The sequence below is a fragment of the Gymnoscopelus microlampas genome (assembly GCF_963454915.1).
Source record: "Gymnoscopelus microlampas genome assembly, chromosome: 23".
NCBI lineage: Eukaryota > Metazoa > Chordata > Actinopteri > Myctophiformes > Myctophidae > Gymnoscopelus > Gymnoscopelus microlampas.
The window spans coordinates 26,265,878-26,293,327 of record NC_139960.1 but is presented as its reverse complement, the minus strand read 5'-3'; the positions used below and the strand labels follow the sequence as shown (position 1 = coordinate 26,293,327).

Here is a 27,450-nt window from a genome sequence, read left to right as displayed (position 1 = left end):
TATTGTCAAGTCAACTCACTGTGCGTTGCCCTGTTTCAAGTGCAGCTTTAGACAGCAGCATTGAGCTGTTCAGCCACTCTATAAACAATAACCATCTCTGAATATATATAATAATGAGTTATTTCTGAGAGGTTCTGTTTTGTGTGAGCAAAACAGATTGGAATTCTGTGTGTCGGTCCCCTCCGTCATGCATGGAGGTGATGTGAGGGGCCACGCAGGGGCTGGTTGTGACATCAGCAGTGATATGGTCAGACCTGGTTACAACTGCAGTGTGTTTGTGTCTGACGGATGGTGGAACAGTGAGCTGCACAGACGCTTATGGCAGCATCTGCAGGGAGATCCCCTCATCTCTCCAGATTATTTCTTAATGATAATTTACTGAACTGTAAACAATGTATACATGCACATTACTGTATGTACTGTACATATCTGTTTTCTCTGTGTGTGTGTGTGTGTGTGTGTGTGTGTGTGTGTGTGTGTGCGTGTGCGTGTGCGTGTGCGTGTGCGTGTGCGTGTGTGTGTGTGTGTGTGTGTGTGTGTGTCCAGTAGTCACTCGCTGTTGCAAGCTCCCAGTCCCAAGGGTAGCGGCAGGGACAGGGCTGAGGAGCAGCTGAGCTCTGATGGGAAAGTGGGCCAGCACTCACAGGCCTCCACTGGAGAGCTCCTTAAAAGGCTTGGAGGAGAGATGATGTCGACTCTCTCTCTCTCGCCTCTACACCCCCCCTTCTCCTACAGCAGCGGTGAAAACCCAGCAGCAGGAGCAGAGCCATGCCTTTGGCAAAACTCATCATGCACATCAGAGAAGCAGAAGTACACAACACTTAAGATTTCAGAGCTGAGCTGAAACAAGGCTCCCGTCCATCAGATGCATTATATGGATGAATGCCTCATTCTTGTTAAAATCCTCTTCTCTTTTAATGCAGTGGGTCTCAACCCTTTTAATTCCATGGACCCCCATTTGATACAATTTATTTGATCTCTGGGACCCCAATTTACACTGTAAAATCCATCCATCCATCTTTTACTGCTTATCCGGCATTGGGTCATGGAGGTGACAGTTTCAGCAGAGAATCCCAGACTTCCATTTCCTGAGCCCACACTGGCTAACTTGAACTGGGGGATCCCGAGGCATTCCCTGGCCAGCGTGGAGATACAATCCCCCCATCTGGTCCTTGGTCTGCCCCGTGGTCTTTTCCCAGCTGGATGTGCTTGGAAAACCGCCCAGGAGGCATCTGTAGTAGATGCCTGAACCACCTCAACTGGCTCCTTTCCATGTAAAGGAGCAAAGGCTCTACGAGTCTCTCCCGGACATGTGTGCTTCTAACCCTATCCCTAAGGGAGATGCCAGCCACCCTCATGGAAAAACTAAATTTGTCCGCTTGCATCCGCAATCTTGTTCTTTCGGTCATGATGACCCACATTTCATGACCATAGGGATGAAGATTGACTGTTAGATGGAGAGCTTTGTCTTATGGCTCAGTTCTCTTTTCATCACAGAAGTGTGGTACAGTACCACGCACTCCTGCGGCTCAGATTCTCCAGCTGATCTCCCGATCTGTCCTCCCCTCACTCGAGAACAAGACCTCGAGATACTTGAACTCCTTTACTTATTCCTTCCTGGAGTGGGCAATTCAGATTTAGAGATGCTGAGCCTCATCACAGCCACTTCATAGTCGACTGCAAACCAATCCAGAGATTGGATGGCCCTCATTAGGGTCCCCATCACCTCATTTTCCCGCTGTACCTCCCACAGTATCTCCCGGGGACCCAGTCATATGCTTTTTCCAAATCCACAATCACATGTAGTGGTTGGGCATTCTCCTAGAGACCTCGGCCCTCTCCAGGATCCCTGAAAGAGAAAAGAGATGGTCCGTTGTTCCACGATCACCATGATCGAATCCGGATTGTTCCTCCTGGATCTGAGGTTCAACTATCACTCAGACCCTCTTTTCACCGTAGACTTTTCCATGGAGGCTGCGTAGTGTGAGACCCACACACACCATAATTGGCACGCACGCACGCACGCTCTAGTCCCCTCTGGTCCACTGTAAAAGTCTCAGTGTTTTTGTCAATTTAACTCTGAGAGTGTACAAATGGAATCAAATGGCATCATAAGGGTCCATTTGGTTCCATTTGTACACTCTCAGAGGTACAGTCCCCTAAGGGTCCATTGTATTACTAACTATATCTATCATTTAGCTAGGACCCCATCAAGGCTCCAAACAACTCCTTAGTGAGCTTCAGTGTGCGCCCCACAGTGCAAGTGCAACTACAGTGCAATAATAGTCAAAATGGCACTGGATGAGGGCTCCAGCTAGAGTCCTCAGTGCACTCCTGTTGATGGAGATCCTGCCCAAAAATCTTGTTTTTTGATTGACTTTAGTTGTGATTGACTTCCTTGTTTGTGACTACATTGTCACCAACTCTGATCTTGAAGCCGGTGGACTTCCTTAGGTAGGTGTTGGAGTTGGACCCAAATGGATTCTGTTTTATAGTATGGATTCTGTTGTGAAACATAGGAAGCCAAAACAGACCTTTGTGTGGCTTGACGCTAACTTTTCTTCCCAGCCAGGTGTGTTTCAATACCTGCAAGGATGCAGCATGGAACATGTGTGAACTAGCTATTTCTTTTTCCCCATGAGGCACAAATCTGCGAGCCATCTGCTCTTATCTGGGGAATGCACACCACACACTTCATGGACATATATGTACCAGTACATTGACGTCTTTGCTATTTTTAGTGCTGGCCCTCTGCAGGAGGTTGTTATGATGATGTCACGCAGGCTCTTTAAATAAACCAGATTGTTTGTCTTAGATTGCGCTTCCCGCTCGGTTTTCATTTCGACTGTGTTTGTGTTTACACATCTGTGAAACTGAAGCATTTTGTTTTATGGTTGCTTCCACGTAGGTCTCATTTGAAAAAGAAATCCACACATTTTTAACTATTCAGTTCATGCAAAAGGACTTTCCCAATTTACTCTCTCAACACCACTTTCCACCCAACACTTTTCTAAAGGCTTGTTAACATCAGCTCCAATGACATGCCTATAGGCGTCAGGCGTGTGTGTGTGTGTGTGTGTGTGTGTGTGTGTGTGTGTGTGTGTGTGTGTGTGTGTGTGTGTGTGTGTGTGTGTGTGTGTGTGTGTGTGTGTGTGTGTGTGTGTGTGTGTGTGTGTGCCGTGTGTGTGTGTGCTGTGCTGACAAGCGTGCATGTGAGCATGCATGCACACAAAGAGACAGTGGGCTGTGTAGGGGTGAGCTGATCTCGGTTGACAGGCAAATGTGTTCTGCTCTTTCTGACTTTGACATGGGAAAGGGGAAGCCACCTCGAGCTGTTTTTGAGATGCACAGGGACAGGCTCCACAACCTGTCTGTCTGCCTGTCCCCGTCCTCTGGCCTCCTATCATCTCCCACCCTCTGTCATCCTCCTCCCCACTGCAGGTAGGGAGACTGAGGCTGTTGACAGATACCATATGTGATGAACAGTGTCAGTCGTCAGCTTGTCAGCTCTGACACAGTCACACCTTGTTGTGAGGGCCTCCACACACATGCACGCATGCACAAGGGCACACAGACACGCACACACACACACGCACGCACGCACGCACGCACGCACGCACGCACGCACGCACGCACGCACACACGCACGCACGCACGCACGCACGCACACACACATACACACACACACACACACACACACACACACACACACACACACACATATGCACGCACGCACACACACATACACGTGAATCCACCATTAGGTCACTGGGAATTAAATGTTACATTTTGTATCCCTATGATGAATATACACCATGTTGTCCAGTATGAGCTGTGCCTGATAATCTAATATTTCTTTAAATGTTCATTCTGTCTGGTAGATAGGACATCAGGATTAAACTACTTGCACTCAGACGCCCTGACCCAATTTAAGCCTAATTTGTACCTCGTTGTGCAATGATGTTACTCGCCTCTACAGCAAAGGTTATCTGGCTTTTGATTTGATTTGATTTATTTGAAATGCAATAAAACCACTGGGTTACAGCAGTTTGAGGATAACACAATAAAGTCCTGAGACTTATTTCCATTGCGGTCCTGGCATGGCTAAATTGATTAGAAAAGATTGCCAAAACAATGCTACTTGTGACATGAATTGATACAGTGCTTTGAACTGGATTCTATATCATACCAGCCATTTATTACAGCATAGTAAAACAAATGTAACATAAAAATACCACTATTATTATTTTCTTTTTGGTCAATATCCGTTGTTTCCATGCTACGTCAGACTCACGACTGTATACGCTGCCCCGTATTCTTTGTTGTATGATAAATAGCTAATATAGCCAATCTACAAGCTCACAACACCCGGTGTGAACTTGTAGACCTGCTATGTTTCCCCATTTTTAAATGTTTTTGAAACATTTTGGGAAATTGTGGAAGATTTTGAAGTCGTTTTGTGTTGAAGTAGTGCTGGACACTTGCTGTGTAGCTTACTGTTGATAATGGTTGCAGACAACAGCATGAAGTGGCTCCACTGAAAGCGGAGGGGGAGAGCTGAAAGGCAATGAGCACATGTACAACGTCTCTATTTTTAAGCTGATGCTTGAGGGCTTCCTGTGTGAAATGGTCTTGGGAACAGCACACCAACGGAGTACAGTAGAGAGATCCAAATGGAATGTTTTAAGACAGGCCACAATGCAAAGTAATGTTCTGAGCTGAACACGGTGGTTTGATGTGCAAATGAAGCAAAATGTACACAGATTTAATGTGCATTAAACAAACTGAATCAAGTTCTTGATTTTACAAGATATATGACACCTGTTAATTGAACCTTGAACCTGTCTGCATGTGCACTAAGTACTGCCCATGAAAAATTAGATGGTCTGTGACCTTTGACCTCAGTGAATCCACCCACTGGGCTGTTGCTCCCTGCCCATCAACAGGGTTATGATCAGTTCACAGACTTCACACCGTGTAGGGGGCATGAGAACATGATAGGCCTTTTGCCTTTAAAGACTGAATGTGGCTTTATTTTTTCTCTCATGCCTCTTTTCATCAAAGTGGATGGAAATATTTCACAGTTTCACAGAACTGTGAAACTAGAAGAGCACCTTTGGATTTATAGATCAGTTTTCAGGAAATGATTAGTGGCCTAATACATTTGGGGGCCCTTGACATGAAAATGTTTGAGAATTACTGACTTAAAGGGATGTCTGTTTTGCATATCAACGAAAAACAAGTCGAACAATTTGGCTATTGCTGCCTGCATACAATTGAGTGGAAATATATTTCAGTTAACCAACTTTTGTAGTCATTCAGTCATTAGAGGAGCTGTGCCAATCTGAAACGATTACGAATACGCAGTCTTTGTGAGTATAGACCCCTTAACAGACGACGTCACACTGGTTGCAAGCGTCATACTGGTGGTTGAAAAAGAAACCCATTCTGTCAGGTCTCGCTAGGGCGCGCAGCACTAGCCAACACACAAGAGGAGGTTGGGGTGCATTGCATGAAACAATCACCTGTGCATCCAGTCTCAATGTTGGTAAACAAATAATTGGTCTATTAGGCTATCGCTCAAGAACATCTGTCCACCAGAGGGTGCTGCAAATGCCAAAACTAATTTGTGCTGGACCACAGCCACACAGTTCAACTTTGCACACTTTGGGGTGGGGGGGGGGGTGACAGTGAAGTGACAATTTAAGGATCTTTAAGTCATTTTTAATACCTAAAAAAAAAAAAAAAGAAAGAAAGAAAGAAGTAAAAGTAATCAACAATATATGCTATAAAAGCTGCATGGTCAAGGGAAACATTGTGAAAATAGCCGATCTTGCAAGGCATTGTGAGCTTGTAGATCTGCTATTTTCACAATTTTTATCTGTGGAACCGAGTCAAACTAAATGTTATGCCTCAACTGCTAAGTGCTTATCAGCGTGGGGGGTCCCCAGTTCAAATATGATTATTTTTGTGCGTCGTGGCCTGTAAAGGTTGAGAATCACTGCTCTATACTGTAGGTTGCCTTGTTTATCATTACAATTACACAATAAAGGTGAAAAGCGGCCACATTCAAGTTGTCTGGTGGATGTCTGTAGCAAGGTGAGTCAGACTCACGGCATAGCCATCATATCACTTGTCAAACTTCCAGATTTTTACCTTTTAATAATAGTGGCATATATCAGGCTGATTTGGGTCATATTTGTTGTTCAAGCAATGTATGTACACAACGTCGTCCAATCACTGGTGACATTTTTATTTATTTACATTTACCATCTCTCATGATAGAAACCCTATCTGCCCTATCTTCAAGGGGAGAGAAAACATATGCATCTCCATCCACTTACGCTATCAATGGAACATGTTTTTTTTGCAGCAGCAGCAAAGAATTATGGTATTTTTTCTATGGGTTGCTTGGCTGGAATGACTCATTGTAGCTTTTAGCACTAACCCACTACTGGCTGCAGCACAGCTCCAGATTTAGCCTATTATTAGCCCCTTTCTCTATGAAACAAGGTCACTCAAATATCCTTGTCTTATTAGGCTGTCAGTACTCATTTGGGCTTAAAGAAACATGCACTCCAAAATTAAATGTGTTCATAAAAATATAGTCAGTCTGGTGCATGGTGAATCGGTCAGTTGGAGCACAGATGCTCCTTGTTTGCGTGGGTTCTAATTCAACCCTCAGCTTGTCTTGCCATGTCTCTCCTCTCATTCTGCCCTTGGTTTCCTGTCTCTCTACACTGACCTATCTGAAATAAAGCATACAATAGCCTCTCTCTCTCTCTCTCTCTCTCTCTCTCTCTCTCTCTCTCTCTCTCTCTCTCTCTCTCTCTCTCTATATATATATATATATATATATACATACACACGCACGCACGCATGCACGCACGCACGCACGCACGCACGCACGCACGCACGCACGCACGCACGCACGCACGCACGCACGCACCCACCCACACACACACACACACACACACACACACACACACACACACACACACACACACACACATGGTTGTTGTTGTTGTTTTTAACAACAACAGTCTTTCAGTTTTTCAGTCAGTCAGTCCATTTGCTCACACCTGATAAAGTAATTTCAGCACAAGTTTGCACTGATCTGGCACAATCAATGTTTCCATATCTGCATGATGGACTGGGTTGAAAGAATATGACAGACCAGTGAATCGAATGATAGCACAGATGTACAGGCTGATAAGTGAAGCGATATGCACTATTTCTGTCCAGGACAAAAGCTCAGCTGTTGTCTAGGTCAGTAGAATAACAATATTATTTATAATATAACATCCTATATTAAAAATTGCGATGTGGGCATCACAAAGACACAAACGTGACATTCCGACGATTTGATTGGTCAAATATATGGGTCACAATTCAATTCGGTCATAAACCTTTTCAGGCCACTAAGCAGCCTAAACATCTAGTTTAAAATGTATGTAAAAACAGATAGTCATGGTATTATTTCTTTAAAACCTTGAAAAATGTGTTTTCATTGTGATACTTATGAATAGGAACTTAAAGTATACTATGTTGATCCAAGCTGGAACACGATTGATTAATCATCAAAATAAACATGATCTGCAAATGAACACGTTCGTGGCCCACAAGTGGTCAGATGGTTTCAAGATTTTCAAGCGGGCCCTGATCCAGAAATGAACGGTCGCTCTCCCTCCACCTTCTGTACCTGCAGTTCTATGGACTGTTTGGTTAGGGGCCGTCTCATTGAGGTACAGTACAGTATGCAGTACTGTATCTCTTCATGTTAACACAGGGGCTAGTCCATTTAGATTGCCAGATGGCAAACATTACTCTACCCAAATGACATTTCCAAGAAGCTCCCAGTCAGTGTTAAGACACATGCAGAGTGATGTAACTATCTTGAAAGAAATGTGACAAGCTCCCAATGATGGCAGGGACAAGCTCCAACAGACCTTGCATGGGGGGGATGCATGGTCAGGATGATGCAGTCCAGTGTGTGTATGTGTGCTCCCGTGCATGTGCACAGTCTGCACACATGTATGTGTGTGAGACTGAGTGCGTGTACCTGTGTGTATGTCTATATGTTCAGTATGAGTGCAAGAATACAAAAGACTTGACGCATATTTCGCATTAATAGGTTTGAATGCTTAATAAACTTTTAATGGATTTACAGTAAGCGTGTGTGCACACGCACGCACACGCACGCACACACGCACGCACACGCACACCACGCACGCACGCACGCACGCACGCATACGCATACGCACACGCACACACACACACACACACACACACACACACACACACACACACACACACACACACACACACACACACACACACACACACACACACACACACACACACATACTACACATACACATACACACACACAAAGCAGAAGTCACAGCTGCAACGATGACCACAGCATGTGACCACTGGGGAGATCAGATTGCTATTATTACTTGCCTCGATGAGAACAGTCTGACACAATCTACCCCCCATCCTCTTTCTCTCACTCTCTCTCTCTCTCTCTCTCTCTCTCTCTCTCTCTCTCTCTCTCTCTCCTCTTCAGTTCATCATCTTGCTCTCTCTTTCACTGCCACCTGGTATCTATTCTTCTTCTTGACGACATGATTTGCTGTGAATGATTTGCTGGCATTTGAAATAGTCTGTATTGTCATTCCACTCTTCTCCAAAGCACTTTGACAGATGAACTGCAGTGGTTCCCAAACGATGTGCCAAGGCTGGCACACTGGTGTCCTTGAGAGACAAGTCCAGGTGTGCCATTTTGTGACAACCACTTGGTAAACTTCACTTCATATTTTTAAAGCAATATACTATACAAAAAGTTATTAATTATGTTTTAATTTACTATGTCAGTACTTTGCATGCACTCATTTACCAATATGCTATACCCCAAGAAAATATTTTAACCGCTTTTTAAATGTTTACACAAATCTGTGAAATATAGTGTACAGTATAGAAGCTCAACACTGTGAGCTTGTAGATCTGCTAATTTTGCTATGAATGGTGTGCTTTGAAGATTTGACTTGCCCGTTGGTGTACCTTGTATACAAAAATTGTAAAACCTCTCAGATAGGCTACTGACTGTATAGCATACCTAGAGTGCAATTAGATAGAGACCTATTCATCAGTAGCTGATATGGGGGATGAGCCTGGGACTGTAAAACAAGTCACCCTAGGACTGCTGCCCCATCGAATACTGTAAATGTTGATTTAACTACCTTACAGGTAAGTTTTTACAGTTTTGAAGTTAAATCAATATTGAGGATTTTACTGTTTTTCTTAAAATATTATTATACACCACAGGATCTAGGCCTATTGCGAAACAGAGTTGCACCGTCTGTAGACCTGCTAACTCTTGCATGATACCACGGGCTGGGACAAGCTTTACCACCCGACAGTGACTAATTGAAAAGGGCTGAAAGGCTGAAGGGCTGAGCCAGTCCTATCTGGGCAGTTCTTACCATCACTTTTTGAACATACCGATAACATCAAAGCATGACTATTTCTATCTGTGTGATAGCACTGCTGTCTGGACTCCATGGTCTAGAAGGACTTGAGTGTGCCACTGTCACAGGCGCCAACGTTGCCGCGACAACAGGCAACGGGCGACGGGGAGTGGGTGCCTGGCTTCACTCAGATGGTACTCACTTGTCCACACTTTACCAGTCACCCCTCTCCCTGAGTACTGGTTGTCTGGGTTACCTGCATGGACATGTCAGTGGGCGCGTCTGCATGCTGGCTTCTAGTGAAGAGTACTGATGTATTGGAGTAATACTGTCAGCTTAACTGTATTTTATATGTACATTGTAAATTCCCATATGTAAATGCCCTCCCTATACCCTCCCACGATACAGCATAGCACCACACATGTGGACGCATTTGTGTGTCCATATGCGCACACACTCACACACAAACAAACAATCCTGCTCCCAGCTTGCCAGCTGCCTCTCGAGCAAACTTGAGCTTGCACCCCTCATCTGGTTTTACAAACCACGCCAGAGAACAGTTATGTCGGAAACACTCAATTACCACTGTAAACACCGACTTCCTCTCAGAAATCAGTCATAGGTTGTGAGGCGCTGACAAGTGACATCATTGCAGTGTAGAAAACATGCGGGTAGATGACTTCCACATCTCTGTCAGGTCTTACATTTGCTCACTTACCCACATCTCAGTGGTCTAAGATAAACAGTGAGAGTGTACCGGTGTGATTTTGTGGTATTGATGCACTTAAGTCAGTCTCCCTTGTGATACTTTGGTGTGCATATGTGGAACTACACAAGAACAGTCATCACCCATCAAAGTGAAGAGTAATGAAAGACAGTTAGTCTAGAAGTCTGATGACACATGCACTGTAACATTGCCCTCTGAAGTGGTAATAGCCTGAAGGTCCATAATCAGGTTGTGTAAGTTACATTGTCACAGGTTTAATTCTCACTGAATAAAGTGGGAGACAGCAATTAACAACATTTCACAATTAGCAAAAGTACGTTAAATTATTACTATCATTAGGTTATTTAAGGTAAACTGACCATGCTGCCGTTCATGAGAGAACTCAAGAGGGTACTGTGCTGATGAACCGGTACCAAGACACTTTAACATTTACTATACTCAAGAAGTGTTCGGCATGTAAAACTGAGTGAGCGGATGCACAGTGATGACTCATTGGCATCATATGACTATGAAAAGCTCCTCTTAGATCAGTATTATCATCATGGATGTTATCAACAAAGTAGACAAAACCTAGAAGGATACCTATGTACTGTATGACGGAAGGAAGGGAGGAGTTGGTTACACTTGAATAGACCTTTGGAGAAAACGCATGGGCTCTTCTTGAATTGACATTCAATTATGAGGCTATAACAAATTACCAACTTGGATGACTCGAAGGGCCTTGGCAAAACAAAAATCACCCACAAATGGTTTCTTGGTCATCCCAGGCTATCAAGCACAGCAAACGTTTCCAGTGCTTTCTTTGCCATGTTTTTTAATGCAGTATTCTCATTAGAGCTGCCTGTGTTTGCATTATACGCTATTACATCACTGTAACTATGCCCATCATGAAGAGGCTAGCGGTTCATCCAGTCCTAGTGTCATACTGTAGCAAATATCTTAGCACTGAAATGTCATAAAAGACAATGTTCTGTGTTGAGAAGTTCCTTATTGGGATAGATAGAGCATCCACTACATATATGAAAATAAAAAGGTAGGTGAGCACGGCTTTCTTTCTGATGGCTCGACAATTGTCAATGCAGTCCATTGCTCTGAAAGTCACAAGGGGAGAAAGACAAACAGACAGGTGGATAAACACACATCCATAATGTAAGAGATGCACAAATACACATAGCCATGCACACAGTGCATATAGGATGCATGGAGCAGAGCTAGGGAAGGATAGTGTGTTCCTCTGCACATGTCACACGCTCCTGGTGAAACTCCTCACTGTCAGATGAAAGAAGCGGATGGTGACTCTACTATGTGTATAGGAGACATGGTTGTCTACTCTACACCCTCCCCAGAACAACAGCAGGGGTAGGCACTTGGCAGTGACTGGGACTATATACCGGGGGAATGGCAATGACTAAATTGAGGAGAAAATAGTCTCACATAACCAGACAATCAGAGATCTCCACCTACTGATACGTTTGGGGAAATTTCAATGAAATGGGTTTGGACATCGGAGAAAATCAGCGGTGACAAACCTATACCCACTGCTTTGAAAACCAATCCTGACACTGTCCCAATATGAAGGAACGCCAGGCCTTTGTATTGGTTCTGTAATGCTGTTATTTATTTATCTTTCGGAATCGTTTACACCTAGTTTTGGCCCATTCATAGAATTTAGATGTCACCAGATGTATCAGTAGGCAGAGATCTCTGATCGTCTGGCTATGCGAGACTAGGGAGGAAAAAATCACGTTCTGTGCTGGATGCGACACACATGGTTCCCTCTACACCATCCATCACAGGTCTGCCCCACTTGCCTTACATCAGCTTACATGTCTTTCTAACTCTTCTGATATCAGCAAAATAAAACCCTCTAGCTAACAGTTTTCTGACACTGATGCTCTGCTTGCTCTCCTATTCTATGACTCAACCAGACCACAAAAGGTCCCATGACACCCCAGTAACAGTGAAGCTGTTTGATGGGTGCTTGAGTAAATCAGGATGAGCTTAGCTGATCTTCATCTGTATCTTAGGTTCCTTTTTTTGGCTGCCAATCCCCCAATGCCTCAGCAGAGCACTGACTTGCTGGATTTGTAAAAGATATTAAATGGTGAATCTATGACAATGATCCAATGAATAAACTTAAAATGAAAATGGGATGATAGTGTTTTGGTCTTCACATAAGGGGTAATGGTCAGACATGTACACACACAGTATACATTTGATGCAATTTGTGTTTAGATACACTAGATCAGGGGTCTTCAACGTTTTTCAGCCCAAGGACCCCTTAGCTGAGAGAGAGATGAAGCAGGGACCAATTTAGAATTGTGTTGCAGATTAAACTTTTTTCCTAGATTTCCAGGATAGCTTCATAGATGTGTTTGACAGCACTATCATCAGTATTGTATGTTGTTGTTTTTTTACACATTAGCATCTAAATTTTCAGACATTTAACCACTTAAAGCCTCAATACTAAGCTTGACCATTGGCTCTGTACTTAGTTTGCTCTTGTTTCCCTCTACACCAAACCTCTTTGCCAAAACATAGCAGATCTACAAGCGCTGCGAGGCGTTGTGTGCTTGTAGATCGGCTATGTTTGGCTAATCCCCTCACTTCCCTCAGAATCCTATCACACTAAGATTTGGATGACCCCCTGTAGTAACTTTGAGGACCCCCTAGGGATCCCGGACCCCCTGTTGAAGACCTCTGCACTAGATTCCATAGATTAATGAGAACTCATCTTTAAAAAGAGGCATCTTTAGACTCCTCAGAAACAGCTAACAACTTATTTTGGAGACGACAATGCTGCCCCCCCTATCATGTTCATCAGTGTCTGCCAAAAAGTAGTGGTGCCAAAATAAAATTGGAAAGACTGGCTGGCTACCTTGTTTTTATTGTTTCTACTGAGCTCTGAGCTGAGCTGGACCACCCCTGTGTTTGAGTCCACTAGACATTCCTCACACTTCAAGTGTTATCCGTCAAGTCATTACAGGTACTTGTTTGTGGTATATAAAAAGGACTGAGTGAACAATGTGTTTCTCTTTAAAATGGAAATGTGTTATCAGTGGAATAACCATGTTATCATTATTATTATTATTATTATTATTTTGGAACAACCAAATGTGGAGGAGATGGACAATATGTCTATCAGGAGAGATGTATATTTAGTCACATAAGTGTGGCTAGGTGCCATGGTCCAAAATAGAGACTAGTAAAACGTTTTTTTTAATTTGTTTTAGAGAAATACTATGTGAACCACCAACTGAGAGCAAAAGCACTGGCTGAAATGTATTTGTCACTTGTTTTACACAATGGTGTTATAGGCTAACATTATGTAGTTAGGAATATTAAAAAGTAAACCCTAACCCATTTAATAATGACTTTATATGCAGTACGTAGTACAAAAAGACAAAAATCCATCCCCCATTAATTTGTTGAATCAAAGTTACATACATAATATATAATAATAATATATAGCATATAAATATATATTTCAATATTGTCATATTGTCAGTTTCCTTTTTTATGTTAATGATTCTTGAAGCTGTTGATTCAACTGATATTTTGAAACCTACCAATTCTTTCTTTTCTTTTTTATCATACATTGATTTTTGATATTTAGACCCAGCTCTAATAAACATTTAATTTCCCCCTCAACAGGCCTAATTTATTATATTTTGCCATGCAATGGTGCCTAAACCGACAGATCTACAAGCCATCAAGGCATTTGGTTTGCGGGGCCTTGTTAACTTGTAGATCTGCTATTTTCAAATGGCCAAAATATAGGGCTGAAGTGTTTTTGTAATCATAATCAAAATCTAGAAAAGTAACTAGTAACTAAAGTTTTAATATAATTGAAGTGGAGTAAAAAAAAGTATCTTGAAATGTAGTGGAGTAGAAGTAAAAGAACATTTAGAAATATTCCCATGAAGTAAAAGTACCTCAAAATTGTACTTAAGTACAGGACTTGAGTAAATGTACTTAGTTACTTTACACCACTGACGTTATACTCATGATAGTTCAGTTCAATGGTTATGCTGCAGATCCTGGGACCTTGCCTGTTCTCGCGAGATTAGCCGAACACAATCCTAGAAACTCCCCACCACCGCCACCACCACTAGTCTTGCCATGTCCGTTTATTATAAGCGACTTAGGGCTTGTTTTTCTGGTAAGTTGCTTGTAAATATTGGTAGTTGCGGGTTGCGGTGTTTTTGGTCTTGTTTCCAAAGTGTTGTTGCTTATTTGGGCTTTTTTCGAATATTTTTAAATTATTATTTAAAGCCAGTGGTTCTCAAGTATTTCCATGTCATGAACCCCCAAATTAACATGTACTTCCATGTCATGGTGGACCCCCAATTGGACCCCAATGGAAACAAGCCATAGTGCTTTCTTAGGTTTAATCCTTTTAGCAGACCTTATAGAACTGAACTTTCTGTGCTTAAAAAAACTGTTATAAAGTATTCAATCAAGTATTAATCATTTGTCCTTAAACCCCATCTGAAAATGTTTTGTGCCAGGGAGCCGTCCGTACCAGATTTGTGTTGTTAGAAAAAATATTCCATATTTTTTTGCAAGAGTTTTTGAAAAAAGCTTCCAATTAGCCAATGTGCATAGGGTTAGAGTGCTCGTGTGGTTGTTTTCATAGACCTGGTTGCTTATTTCTTTCACACAATCTGGCAACACTGCCCACCACCACGACCCAAGCAGCACCCCCCTTCCCACGCCCCAGTGCAGCGCTCGCTGTGGGATAGTGGCACTATAAAGTATACCCTCTCTCTCTCTCTGCGTGGAAAAAAAAAGACAACCAAGATAAGACGCCCCACACACACACAGGCGAAAGACTCGACTCGGCTAACAGACGAGACAGAGGCGTAGTTAGTAGAGAAGCGAAGGCCGGGGGGAATGAAGATGGCGGACGCCAAGCAGAAGCGGAACGAGCAGCTGAAGCGGTGGCTGGGCTCCGAGACGGACCTGGAGCCGCCGGTGCTGAAGAAGAAGAAGACGAGGGTGAAGTTCGACGACGGCGCCGTGTTCCTGGCCGCCTGCTCCAGCGGAGACACCGAGGAGGTGCTGCGGATGCTCGACGGCCGCGGCGCCGACATCAACTACGCCAACGTCGACGGGCTCACCGCCCTCCACCAGGTTCGTTGGTGTTTTTTTTTGAACGGCCTTTTTTTTCCTTCTATTTTTGTTTTTTTTACAGGGACTTCATTATCCGTTATTTTGTTTTATTATTATTATTATTATTATTATTAATATTTTTTATTTGATTTTTTATTAACCGTTATTATGGCTGGAAACACCTGTCAAATGGAAGCCATTCTCTCTCATTGTGTTGTTTACCTATGTAACCACCTCCGTCCTCTTCTCCTTTCTTTTCGACACACACACACACACACACACACACACACACACACACACACACACACACACACACACACACTCAGTGAGAGGCTTTAATGTTATATTAAAGCCCCGTATAGTCGCGCAAGAGTCTGTCTTTTTCGCTCTAGACAAAACATCATGACGTACTTTTCCACTTTTTATTACTTGGAAATACGTCATTTTTGGTCGAGCTTTAAATGGAAAGGCTAGCGCGACTGAGCACTGTCTACACCAGTGGTTCTCTAAGTGGATTCCAGGGACTCTCTGGGTTCCTTTAGGGGGGTCTAAATTGACCCTTACAAGTATGTAACTCTGACAGTGTACAAATGAAACCAAATGGACGCGTTAGGGTCCATTTGGTTCCTTTTGTACATTGTCAGAGTTATGGGGAGACCTTGAAATGTAAAAGTTTGAGAACTATTGGCCTATACTATAAATGAAGCCATAGATGGTGCCATTCTAGCTTCTTCTGTCTGCTGCTGATATGTAACACCTCTGATATTGACATTATATAAGTGCTTGTTGCCAATAACTTATGTGTGCATGTTCAATCATCACAATGAATGGATCAGTCAGAGTGTGTGTGTGATCTGTGATGTTTTTGGCTTTGCTTCATTGATTGATCCAGTTTGGTATGGACTGTAAACGTTAGCCCAGGCAGTATGTGTATGTGATTGGGTTCAGTGTAAATGCTGCAATATCACCGCAGCCTAGCCGGTTTATATCATATATCATCAGCATCAGACTATATGTCAATATATCCTGAACGCAACCATGTTGTGAGACAAAACATAGCGGAGGTCTTTAGGTCCATGTCAGTTTATAAACAAGAAGCTTGTGTCAATTCATTGTCTGGGTCGGTCAAAGTAGTGTTGTTGATGAACCATTTCAGCCTGGTTGAGACTATTCTCTGGTCATGTTGACTGTTACTTGTCCATTCGTTATGTCAGTTAACGAAAAGTGATGGTTAACATTAGGTGAAACAATGTACGTTAATGCTACAGTATTGCTTTTCTTTCGCACGTTGGTTGAAATATGCGAATGCCAATAAACAGCTGCGACTGGCGTTAACCAAGAGAGTTTAGGCTAAAGTTGGATTAGCATCCTAGCAGCTAATTTAGCTCATTTGGCTATCGCTAGCTGTCGCAAGGGCTAACGGTTAATTCATTCGCTGCATGGCTCGCTTGTGTTCTTCTGACATAGAAATCATGTTGATCTCGTAATCTGGTTTGAGATTGAAACAAATCTGTATTTGCAAGCTAAGCTAACCTTTGGTCTTAATGTCAACGTTTGCAAGCAGGCTAACAGCTTGATGATTACGCCCTTGGCTATCTAAGCTAGCCGTTATGCACAGCCAAATGATGAAAATGGCAGCTGACGTTGGTTAACGTTTGTTAACGCCAAGTTGCAGCCAAAGTGTCGTTTTAACAACGTGACAAGTGACAGCACAACCGAACAAACAATAACATGGTACAAATCAATGTTTGAAGCAGGTTTCCTCGCTGACAGTGTTAGTTGTTGCAGCTTGTCTTGACCAGCAGAAACGAGACCTGTCTAACTTGACAGTGACTTGGCAGTGTGAGTGTTTTTTACACTAGACTTCCACTGAAGTTGTTTAACTTGTATTGCTTCAAGTATGCTTTAATATACAGTTACATAGTTCAACAACAGTTAAGTGCAGTAGCTAACATTATTACATTATTGGACTAGTTGTTTAAGTCTAAAAGTACTTTGTTTTATTTATTTCATGACTGTCTACACGTTTCCTGTTGTGAAAATCCACTGTCATGTTTACATAACACTGCTAAATGTCTGAAAGATTCCATACCATTGCTAGATGTCTGAAAGATTAATCTATCTAGGCATTCAGACGCTATATCAGGCCAAGATGATTATGGCTGCCTGCACCTACCATTGACTTGTTTGAGGGAGATAATTGTAATGATTACATGTCAATAACTGTTAAAGTAAGGTTTATGAATTAGCACAATAATGAGGTTTCTGGGAAAACTACTACTTAACTAATTTACTGGCTGCAGTTTGATCATGTCTGTCATACTGTTAACCTTATACAAAGATTAAGCCGAAGCCACAGTGTGTTTAAAAAACGAGCGCCAAAATGATCAAAGGATTAAAAGAATAATTCTTACATGAAAGTGTTTGAAACTTGCATAGATCCCTGGTGATGTCATATCATTACTCAGTGGCCAGATGTCTTGTCTGAGTACTGTTCTGTGTATCTTGAGATAGGTAGTTTTGCATATCTGTTTCCTTGCACGTATACGTAGTCCAGCACTTAATTACATCACCAGTTTCAAAGCTTTTTGAAGCTTCCAAGACAAGTGATTAATATTATCTTGTGATGTTGGACAGGTTTAGTTTGCCTCTGTTTTTAGACTGATCGTAGGGGTGCAACAGTTAATCGAACTATCAGTTTTTTTTATCAGTTTAATCGATTATAAAAAATAATTAATTCACCAATCAATCCCTATTTTGGGTATACCATTATTGGCAAAATGTTTACAACAATTTAAAACGATAAAAAAATAGTGAAATATATCTGTTCTACAAGCTAGATGGGCTATTGTCACTATTTTTGCACGACAACGTTGTGAAGAAGTATAACATTAAATAAATCATTGATATATAAATGAAATTATGTATATAAAAATGTGCTTATTGATTCATCGATAAAGTAAACAATAGTATAATCGCTAAGAAAATAATTGATGGCTGCTGCCCTAATTGATAGTGTACCAAATGCACCCATTTACTGTGTTCAGTGTCCACTGTCCACCATCAGTATGTATGGAATTAGCAAGCCCCCTGTGCAGACTCACACAGTGGAAACATTGCCTTTTTTTGGACCGATGTCCAGGGATGAGCTAGAGAGTGACGAAGGAATTTACAGTGCCGCTCTTCAAACCTAACCATCTCTGGAGAGACGGGAAGCTGCTGTGTGTTCTAGGCCAGCATGTGATCCATGGCTTTTGGGGTCTTAGAAAGGAGTTGAAAGCAATATAAGGATTTGTGTTTAACGTGCTAATCCTAGGATTGCAGGCAGGTCAAGCTGATGTTGATTTGCTCAGACGAGTGTGTGAAGGGAAGATGGATAGCGAGAGCCATTTGATGCTTGCATCAAATAATGTCTTCATCACTTTATTCTTTGTTGTGCTTTTTTTGGTTTGTACAGGATATTTATAGTCTGCTCACTCTACTGTCTACCTCACCCATCAACTAGGGACTGGAATATCTATAAATAGTTCTGCAATATTAATTGATATACAGGAATACTACAATGCACAGCTGTTATTTATTAAAATGTTTGAACTAATCAGAACATCAACAGGATCTCTGCATTTTGGGAAATTACAGTTGACAGTGTCGAAGCCAATTATCATTGAGAAACACCTACAGAATTTTTGCATCATCAAAACCGCTTTTTGGCTTGCCGATTACATATAACACCACAAGCTATTCAACATTCATTGGTGCCTTAATTACCTCATGTTTCCTCTGTGATAGACCAGTGACCTCTTGATTTATTGCTAAGTGTGTCATGTTTGTATAGGAGGGGTCACTCCTCCTTGGGTACAGTGATTGCTCCCAACACTGGCTAATGGAGAGGGATATAAATATCACTACCACAAGTTCCCCTCACTGGGTTTCAGGAGATGATACTAAGTTTGGGTATGAGTCAGAGTATGTAGCGATGCTTTGTAGTGCAGGCCTGGCATAAGCTTGCATTGATGCTAGTGGTTGAGTCTTTCAGCGAGGCATACCGTGGACTTATGATGATTTTGTATCTGTACGACTCATGAACATCTTCACTCACTATGATTCCACTGATACTGAAGGCTGCTTCTAGCTTTCTTGAGCGCTTGGTGGTTAGGGGTTTGGAAAGGAGCATTGAACTACTACTGTGGTAGGGATGTTATTCTAACTTATTTGACCCAAAGAGAAAGAAACTATTGCTTGCTACCTTGTCATGTAGGTGATATTTTCTTTTTATTTGAAGTTTTATTGTGCTTCAAGTGAAGTGTCAAAGAGGAGTTGGAGGACAGACATGGGGGAGTAGCAGACCAGAGACGGCCTCATAGTCTATGGTAGTCTGAGAAGGTAGTATTTTGAGTCCTGTCGTCCTAGCAGCAGACCAGAGACGGTCTCAGTCTCTGGTAGTCTGAGAGGGTAGTATTCTGAGTCCTGTCGTGCATTCCTCACATGACAGTCTGTGGAAACCATGGCAAAGGGAGAGCAGAGCAAGCATTCCTCAGCTGTCACCTAACCCCCTCCCCTCTAGTCATTCTCTCTTTCTGGCTGGCCTGCCTGCCTCTCCCCATGTGATGCCATGGCCCAGCTGACTGTTGCCCGCTGAGCTCGATCAAGGCCATTAGTGGGGGACAGAGGCAGGGCACGCTGCTTTGTGCATGAAAATCTCATCACTGACCCACACCTGGCCCTTTTCTTTACTGTCGATGGACATGTGTCAACTCGGCTAAAAATGCTAGTGTGGAGTTTTTACATTGCATATGCTCTGTTGACATTACACTAGGGATAGGGGCGGGTACTTGTTTAACCGTTTAGGCAACACAAACATTATTCACTGTCTGTTTAGGACTTGATTTAACAGGAAATGTAAAACGAATAATAAAAGCATTCTAAATCAGTGTTTCACCTAGGTTTGCCTGTGCTGGATGTGGATCATGGGGGGGATGACTTAGGGATGTTTTCAGCGACTAATGTCAGACGTTTAAATAATGTTTTGGTAACCGACTGAATAACTAATGTAAAATTAAGGGAAGACTTTAGAAAACAAAACAGTCCACATTGAGCATATTTCAAGCTTTAAATTCTGCAGAAAGGTAGTGCATTTTGCAACCATGCATCATGGTTATTGTACAAAAACTGCATGCAACAGACACCGGCCCACTCAGGAACAATGTAAGCAGAGAATAACGCAAAATGGGAATGCATGCCACAGTCGTTTAAGAAATACCTGTTGTACTTGTTGTCAGAGTACTGAGCACTCATTGCCAGGGTACCCAGTGCGGTACCTACCATGTGACAAATCAACTCAATATGGAGATAGAGGGATCTCCCTAGTTTGAGTTCCAATGGAGTCCCAGTGTGCACGCCACCACATATATTGGTGCATACAGACACACAGACAGACAAACGGACAGCTTTTGTGCAAAATAGATTGGTCCTCTCATACACTATTGTGTTGATCAAGTAGTGCTACACTGTTTTTCAAAAAGGCTCTGTCTGCTGCACACTGCATTCAAGTACATCAGTTGTGTGCAACGTACAACTCAAAGATGCAGATTTATAAAAAATGCCCAAATGCTCATCCATTCCCTACATTTACCATTATCTTTCACCAATCCCCATGGCAACGACTTACTGCAGGTTGCTAGTCACTTGTGTTGGTGGATTTGCATGTACAGTGGGAGTTACATAACAGAGAAAGTGAGAGGGAGAGAGAGAGAGCCTTAGGCAGTGCTTGGCAGTTTAGAGTGAGACAGAGCTGCGTGGATCCTGTCATCCAGACCAGTACCAGTAATATTAACACATTACATAATTACTGCAGCTCAAACCCAGCGCTGAGATTCTCAGCTGTGCCACAGGCTCCCAGTTGGCCAATGAGAGGAGCAGGATGGGATGCTGCCGATGAGTCCCTCTCCTCCTGATAAAAGCATCATGGCGTCCAGTTAGTAGCCATGCTCATTTTGTCTGTGTGTTTATGCGTGTCTGGTATAGAGGATATGGCCATGTTTTACAGGCATAGGGTGTGCAGAGCATCTATGCACCCCCCCCCCATTGGTCATCCCTTCTCACCTGCTGTGGTAGTTCACAAATGGAGGAAAGCCTAGTAGCCCTAGCAATGCTACTTATTTCTGTTGCTGAATTGGCTATGGCTACATAATTACCGTAAGACCTTGTGACTGTTAACCACATTAACCCGGGCGTCCCTGGCATGCCATCATCACAGGCGAAAACATTTCAGGATTTTTTCCCTTTCCATTTAATTACAATATTACAGAGCATTTGGCCATATCAAGTAGTTAAAGGATATTTTGTGTTAGTAGTTAAACACAAAACATTTAGACATTTTGTTTATATACAGTATTCTACAACTACTGCAAGCTTAATTTTAAGTTTCTGTTGAGTTTTTATTTATTTATATTAGTATTAAGACAATGCTGTGGGGAAAAAAAGATACAGGGTAACTGAGAATCCTCAAATCTTTGGCACTTGCTACTTTAATTTATTATCTTCACATTTGATTGCTGTAATGTTTAGCATGTTGCACAAATATATGAATGTTTGCTTTCTTTAGCTGTACATGCAGGGTGAGCGTTTGCTTTGGAGTGTCCAATTGTTAAATTTTGCGACATTAATATCTTGCATTTTCTTATCCAGAGAGCGATATAATCATCGTTCAGCTCAGTGCACGTTCTCATTTGAGGGTATAGTGCGTTGTAAAGAATCCTGAAGGGGACGTCAACAAGTGTCACTTGGTAGCAGCGGACATCTTGGAGGGTCATAAACAGCTTCACTTAACATTGACTCTTACCCCCTAATATGTCTGCAGCTACTATGCCACGCCCCCCCGCCCCCCGTGGTGACGACACGTTGCCAAGCACTATAGGGCGTCTGATGGGTTGGTGAAACATACATGATGGAAAACGTAACTACCTTATGCCATTGTGGTAGCCTATATTTTTCTTACGTCTAGTCTGAATTGGCGCTGGCCAATTCAATCTCTGCTGTGCGCAGACACTAAACTAGTCTGGCGGAATCCCTGTAATATATTATTTTATTACAACAATAGAGGCTTTCATTCTTAACAGAGAATAGTATACAGACTATCACTGCTTATCTGCCTTCACGCAACACCTCCCCTGTTGTGCAGCTCTGGAAGCTGTGGACCCACAACTCAACATAACATTTCCAGCAGAGAAGAGCTACTGCCCTAAAGAGAGGCTGTGAAACAGACCCAGTAAAGGTCAACAGCATTAGGAATAGTGTCTGAATGAAATGTAATTGTATCACTGGCTTTTTATGGTAAAGTGCTACAGCATTTAGGCTGTGGCCTTCTGCTGTAACAGGATCTCAGAAGCCATCTATTATTGCTTGTGCCATCTCAAGGCATTTGATATCTACCCATCTCAGGAAAACAAAATGCATTCAGTGCACCTTTTTGTGTAATGTGTGCAAGGTGCACATAGCTTTCTTTGTTCTAATTTCTATTTTCTTTGTTATGATCCAACAACACTGTTGATAGCTCCCAGTCAGTCATGCATTTGTAACAGAACATAATACAGAATACATTATGGTATCATTCAATAATTCATAGAGGAATATACTAGACAACCTAGATTTTGTTCTTTGTCTGGCCCAAACATTCAATTGCCAACCCAATCCTCCGAGCTTTTTTCCCCTTGGAGCCCCCCTTTCTTACATCTAACAAAGAGAGACCCCTCACATCTGCACGCATGCACACGTGTCTTTTTCTGATATTTTAACCACTAGCAAAATGATAGCAAAAAATATCAAAACACAGCCCATCGTGATGTCTTGTTAGCTTGTAGACCTGCACTTCTTCGAAATATTTTTTAACAATACAGGAGACACTGTAACACTGATGTTACATGTGCAAGTTGGTTATGATTTTGTGCCTTTTACCCCTTTCCCCCCCCAATAAGTCCTCCCCACACACGTTTGTGTGTTGTCACTGCTGTTGTATCCTACTGACTCACTTGCCATTGAGGAGCCCCGTAGAGCCTACGTCCTACTCATCCCGCCCAACACTCCCTGCTGACAGATAAACTGGTTTTGATGCGTTTATAGTGTTTATCTTTCCAATATTTTCTGCATCTCATTGAGTGCTCTTGGTTATCCACCACTGAATTATAACTGCCAGTGTACTTTAATTTCGGTCCCAGAACATTGACATTTTACCTGTGTATAATTGGCAGGTGCCACTGTGTCGAGCAGGCCACGCTGATGTTTTCATTCAGCGTCCCTACCAACCCCATAATCAAGAACAGGAAGTCCTCATTTGCACGCCAGTGCTTTCCAACATGTCAGGTCATCTGCTGATTGTGACACGTCGACGTAGTTTCCTTACACACTATCTCTGGAAGGAACAGACAGGAACAGTATCAGCTAACTGGGGTTTCAGAGATGACTTAGGAAAATAGTTGAATATTGGCAATATTGAATTCACTTAATGTGAAATCACTTGATTTGGCTGATGAATAACACAACACTAACACGGGTTAGGTTAATTAATATTTTTTTTATTGAATACTTTATTATGTAATGAAATGTAAACAGCATGTGGTACAGTCAGACATTAAGGCTAAAACAACTTGGAACATTATCTACACCATCTCTTTCTGGTTAATCCTATAGAGTTCCAACTCTATTTGTCTTTCTTATTGGCCAGGGGTTTGAATGCTATTGCCTTTCCCAGTTCGTTTCTGGGACGATGATGCTGTTTGGAAGTATGAGCGTCGCTACAGGTTGAAACTGGTTCACCTGGGGTCGTAAGGAGAATTCCTCAGCAGAGTCAGACCAATTGCCACGTATATGTGCTGTGCTGACATGACAGCTGGGTTAGGGAGATGGACTTGACCTTGTCCATCACCTTCATCCGGGGCACACAAGGCCTTCTCATGTAATCAAATATTTTTTAACGTCTTCCATTCAAATTACATGATCCCTGCTGTGCTCTATTGATTTTAATGAACACAAGTAGTTAATTTGAAACCAGATGCTGCCATCCCATATCTGCCTCTCTCTCTCCCCCACCCTCCCTCTCCTGGATTCCATCTGATGATGTCAGCGTGTATTCCTGTGTAATCAGACTAGGTTATTTCTCATCCATACGTTAGGCTTTCACTGTATCCTGGAGGGCTTCCAAAGGTTGATGAAGAATGGCCTTGGGTGAACACCTACCTGTTGACGCATATGTGTAAAATGAATAGGACTGGGACCCTGCCAACGGCTTTGACAGACGAGTGCCCACTGCCCACCTCTCCACCCCCATGCGCCTAAACGGGCCACGGCTATGCATAGTATTGAGCTGCTGTGAAATGTTTGTGGGATGACTTCAGTTCATTCTTTTTTTCCCCCACTCCGTGGCACACAGTCTCTGTCCTTGACTTTAGGTTAGTCTACTTGAAGCCATCCCGCCCGCTGTTGTTTGCTCGGCTGCGGTCACATGCCTTACGTGGAGTGGTTTTTATGAGCCGTTTTTGAACTCAAAACACCTGGACCTGGGATGGTGAATTCCTCATTGTCTTAGAGAGAGGAGTACAATTAAGACAGGAGTGTGTGTGTGTCCATTTCTTGTCTGCGGGAGGGAGAGATTACATTATTCACACTTAATCAAGAAATTGGCTGCATTCAGCTGACAAAATGAGTTGTAAAGATGAAAATAGTCATTGCAGACAAACTGAGCTCAGAACATTATATTGAAGTTGGCAAATAAAGGACGCTATCTCCTGGCATGTCTCCTGCTGCCTATAGTACTTAATACTACTTGTTATACAGCACAAGAAAACAGAACGTTCTGTGTCCAGCATTTTGAAGCGGTCTGCGTATTACATTTCTTTTTCTTGATATTGATCTTGGTTTACGCTGAGCCACCAAAGCCTATGTGATTGTTTGCCAATAAACTGCAGTTTGCTGTGGTGCAGCCCCATTAGTGTGTGTTGGCGCACAAGAGCACATGAACGATATTCTGTCCACAGAGGAATAGCAGTGTCAGTAGATGGGGTTCAGCCTTCGGAGCTAGAATTCTTACAGCTTGCTTTTTGAGCAAAACTGCCTTTGATAAAGATGTTCCTTATCTTTAAACAAATAGGCTCGTCTTTTAGCTGCATGAGTTTATAGATTTAACTGTACCATGATGTTGGTATAGAAAAGAACTTTGTATGCTAAATGTTTTTTTTTTTATAGCAGCAATCAATATAGCATACATGAAATACATACGTTTTTTTTTAAATAATATACATTTTCCTTCTGTATAGTATCACTGATCAGAGAAAGGAATCTATAAAAGTATTACTTTTGACCTATGTATTGTTTGTCAGAATTCCCAGTAACAAACAGCTGCACACAACCTAATGTCTATACTGTAGTATATGGTACATGTCTCACCCTGCATTACAGCCTCATCATAGCCCAGATATGATTACCATATTGTATAAAGCATAAAGGCTAGGTCAGTGAGTCTAATAAAGTTCAGATGTTAATAGCTTGTCAAATGAATAATGAATGAGCCTAATAAAATATGTGGACCACTGTATAGGCTAATAGCCTATGTATGTTCCTAAACTGCAGCACTGAGCCAGTCAACTTGGATCCCTTAAGACAGGGGTCTTCAACAGGGGGACCCTTAGGGGGTCCTCAAATAGCAGATCTACAAGCTCGCAACGCATCGCGCTGCCGCTGTAAGTCATTCATGGATTAATGTTACTAACATGAATCCAACACAATAATAGAAAATATAATGTGTAAACGAATAAACAAAAAAACCCCACTTCATTTACACAACACTGATGATGGTGCTGTCTGCAAGTCTATGAAGCTATCTACAAAATATATGAACGTTTTTACCTGAAACACAGTTTTATACATTATATAGTAGGGGGTCCCTGCTGCGTCTCTCTCAGCTAGGGGTCCTAGGGGTCCTTGGCCTGGAAAACGTTGAAGACCTCTGCCTTAAGGTATAGGGCCACACTAAGTGCTTCCAGACAATGGTCGTAAAAGTAATTGAAATCTGTAAAATACTAGACCGCAGAAAGGAAAATACTTTTGTAGTCTGGTATGAAGAAACCCCTTCCATAGGTCTTAATTAGTTTTGTCTGAATAATCTGATGCATGCCCTCAACTATACGAGGGCTCCAGGACAACTGCTCTTCTTTATAAACTGAAGTGGTGGTTGTGATGGGAGGGATCAGGGTGTTGGGGAGATGTTAGCCAGAGAGGAACAGGAAGTGGCTGTTTATTTTTCTCATTTCCTCTTTGAGGTTCCAGTAGTGAGCCCTGCTTCATCTATCCCGTCTTTCTATCCCGTCTTAACTTAAAACTGACACACACACACACACACACACACACACACACACACACACACACACACACACACACACACACACACACACACCCATTTACTAAATCCACAGCAGACTGCACCCTTCCACTTGGAAAGTTGGTGTTTCAAATTAAGTGGAGCTCTCTTCCCAACTTGTGTACCATTCTTACTTGGAAGGGAACTCTGTGTTATGTCAGTGTCAGGTACCACGACTGTGCTACTTCTAAAGTGAATCCCATTCTGAATCCCAGTGCCAATTGCATAAGCTGTAATCCTGGGCGCTACTCTCCCTCTGCCAGCCTGGGGAGAGCCCCGAACTGAGCTCATGCTTCCTTCAATGCATGAGTGAGCTGGCCACTTCTTATCACCTGACAGGGGGGAGTTTTCCCGGTAGGACGTAGCGCGTGGAAGGAACATGTTATTCCAACCAGTTCCTTTCCCATCAGTCGGCCCGGCTGACCAGGGGAAGGCAGTATAGAGACCAGGATTACTGCATGTTTTTGTGAGGGTATCTAGGGGACACGGGGAGAACATGCAACCTCCACACAGAAAGGCCCTCTCATCAACCCCACCACGACCCCAGCACCCACAGCGTTCCCGGCGGGGATCGAACCCAGGACCTTCTAGCTGTGAGGCGACAGCGCTACCGACTGCCAGTAAAACAGCTTTTGAACAATATATTGATATAGTCTATTTAAACTTTCTAGGGATGTCCGATATTATCGGCCTCCCGATATTATCGGCCGATATTAGCATAAAAATTG

The 27,450-nt window shown here is 42.6% G+C and overlaps 1 protein-coding gene across 4 annotated transcripts in view; it reads left to right on the top strand.

Annotated features, from left to right (window-relative positions):
• Positions 1-14,908: 14,908 nt before the first annotated feature.
• The window catches only part of ppp1r12a (protein phosphatase 1, regulatory subunit 12A), a 74,346-nt gene continuing 61,804 nt past the window's right edge, over positions 14,909-27,450 (top strand). For 3 of the 4 annotated variants that reach the window (XM_084049733.1, XM_084049735.1, XM_084049732.1), the window contains exon 1: positions 14,909-15,336. In XM_084049733.1, the coding sequence (XP_083905859.1) occupies positions 15,097-15,336 (240 nt within the window). In that variant the 5' untranslated portion in view covers positions 14,909-15,096. The remainder of the gene's footprint in view (positions 15,337-27,450) is intronic. The other variant, XM_084049734.1, reaches the window with a different exon arrangement.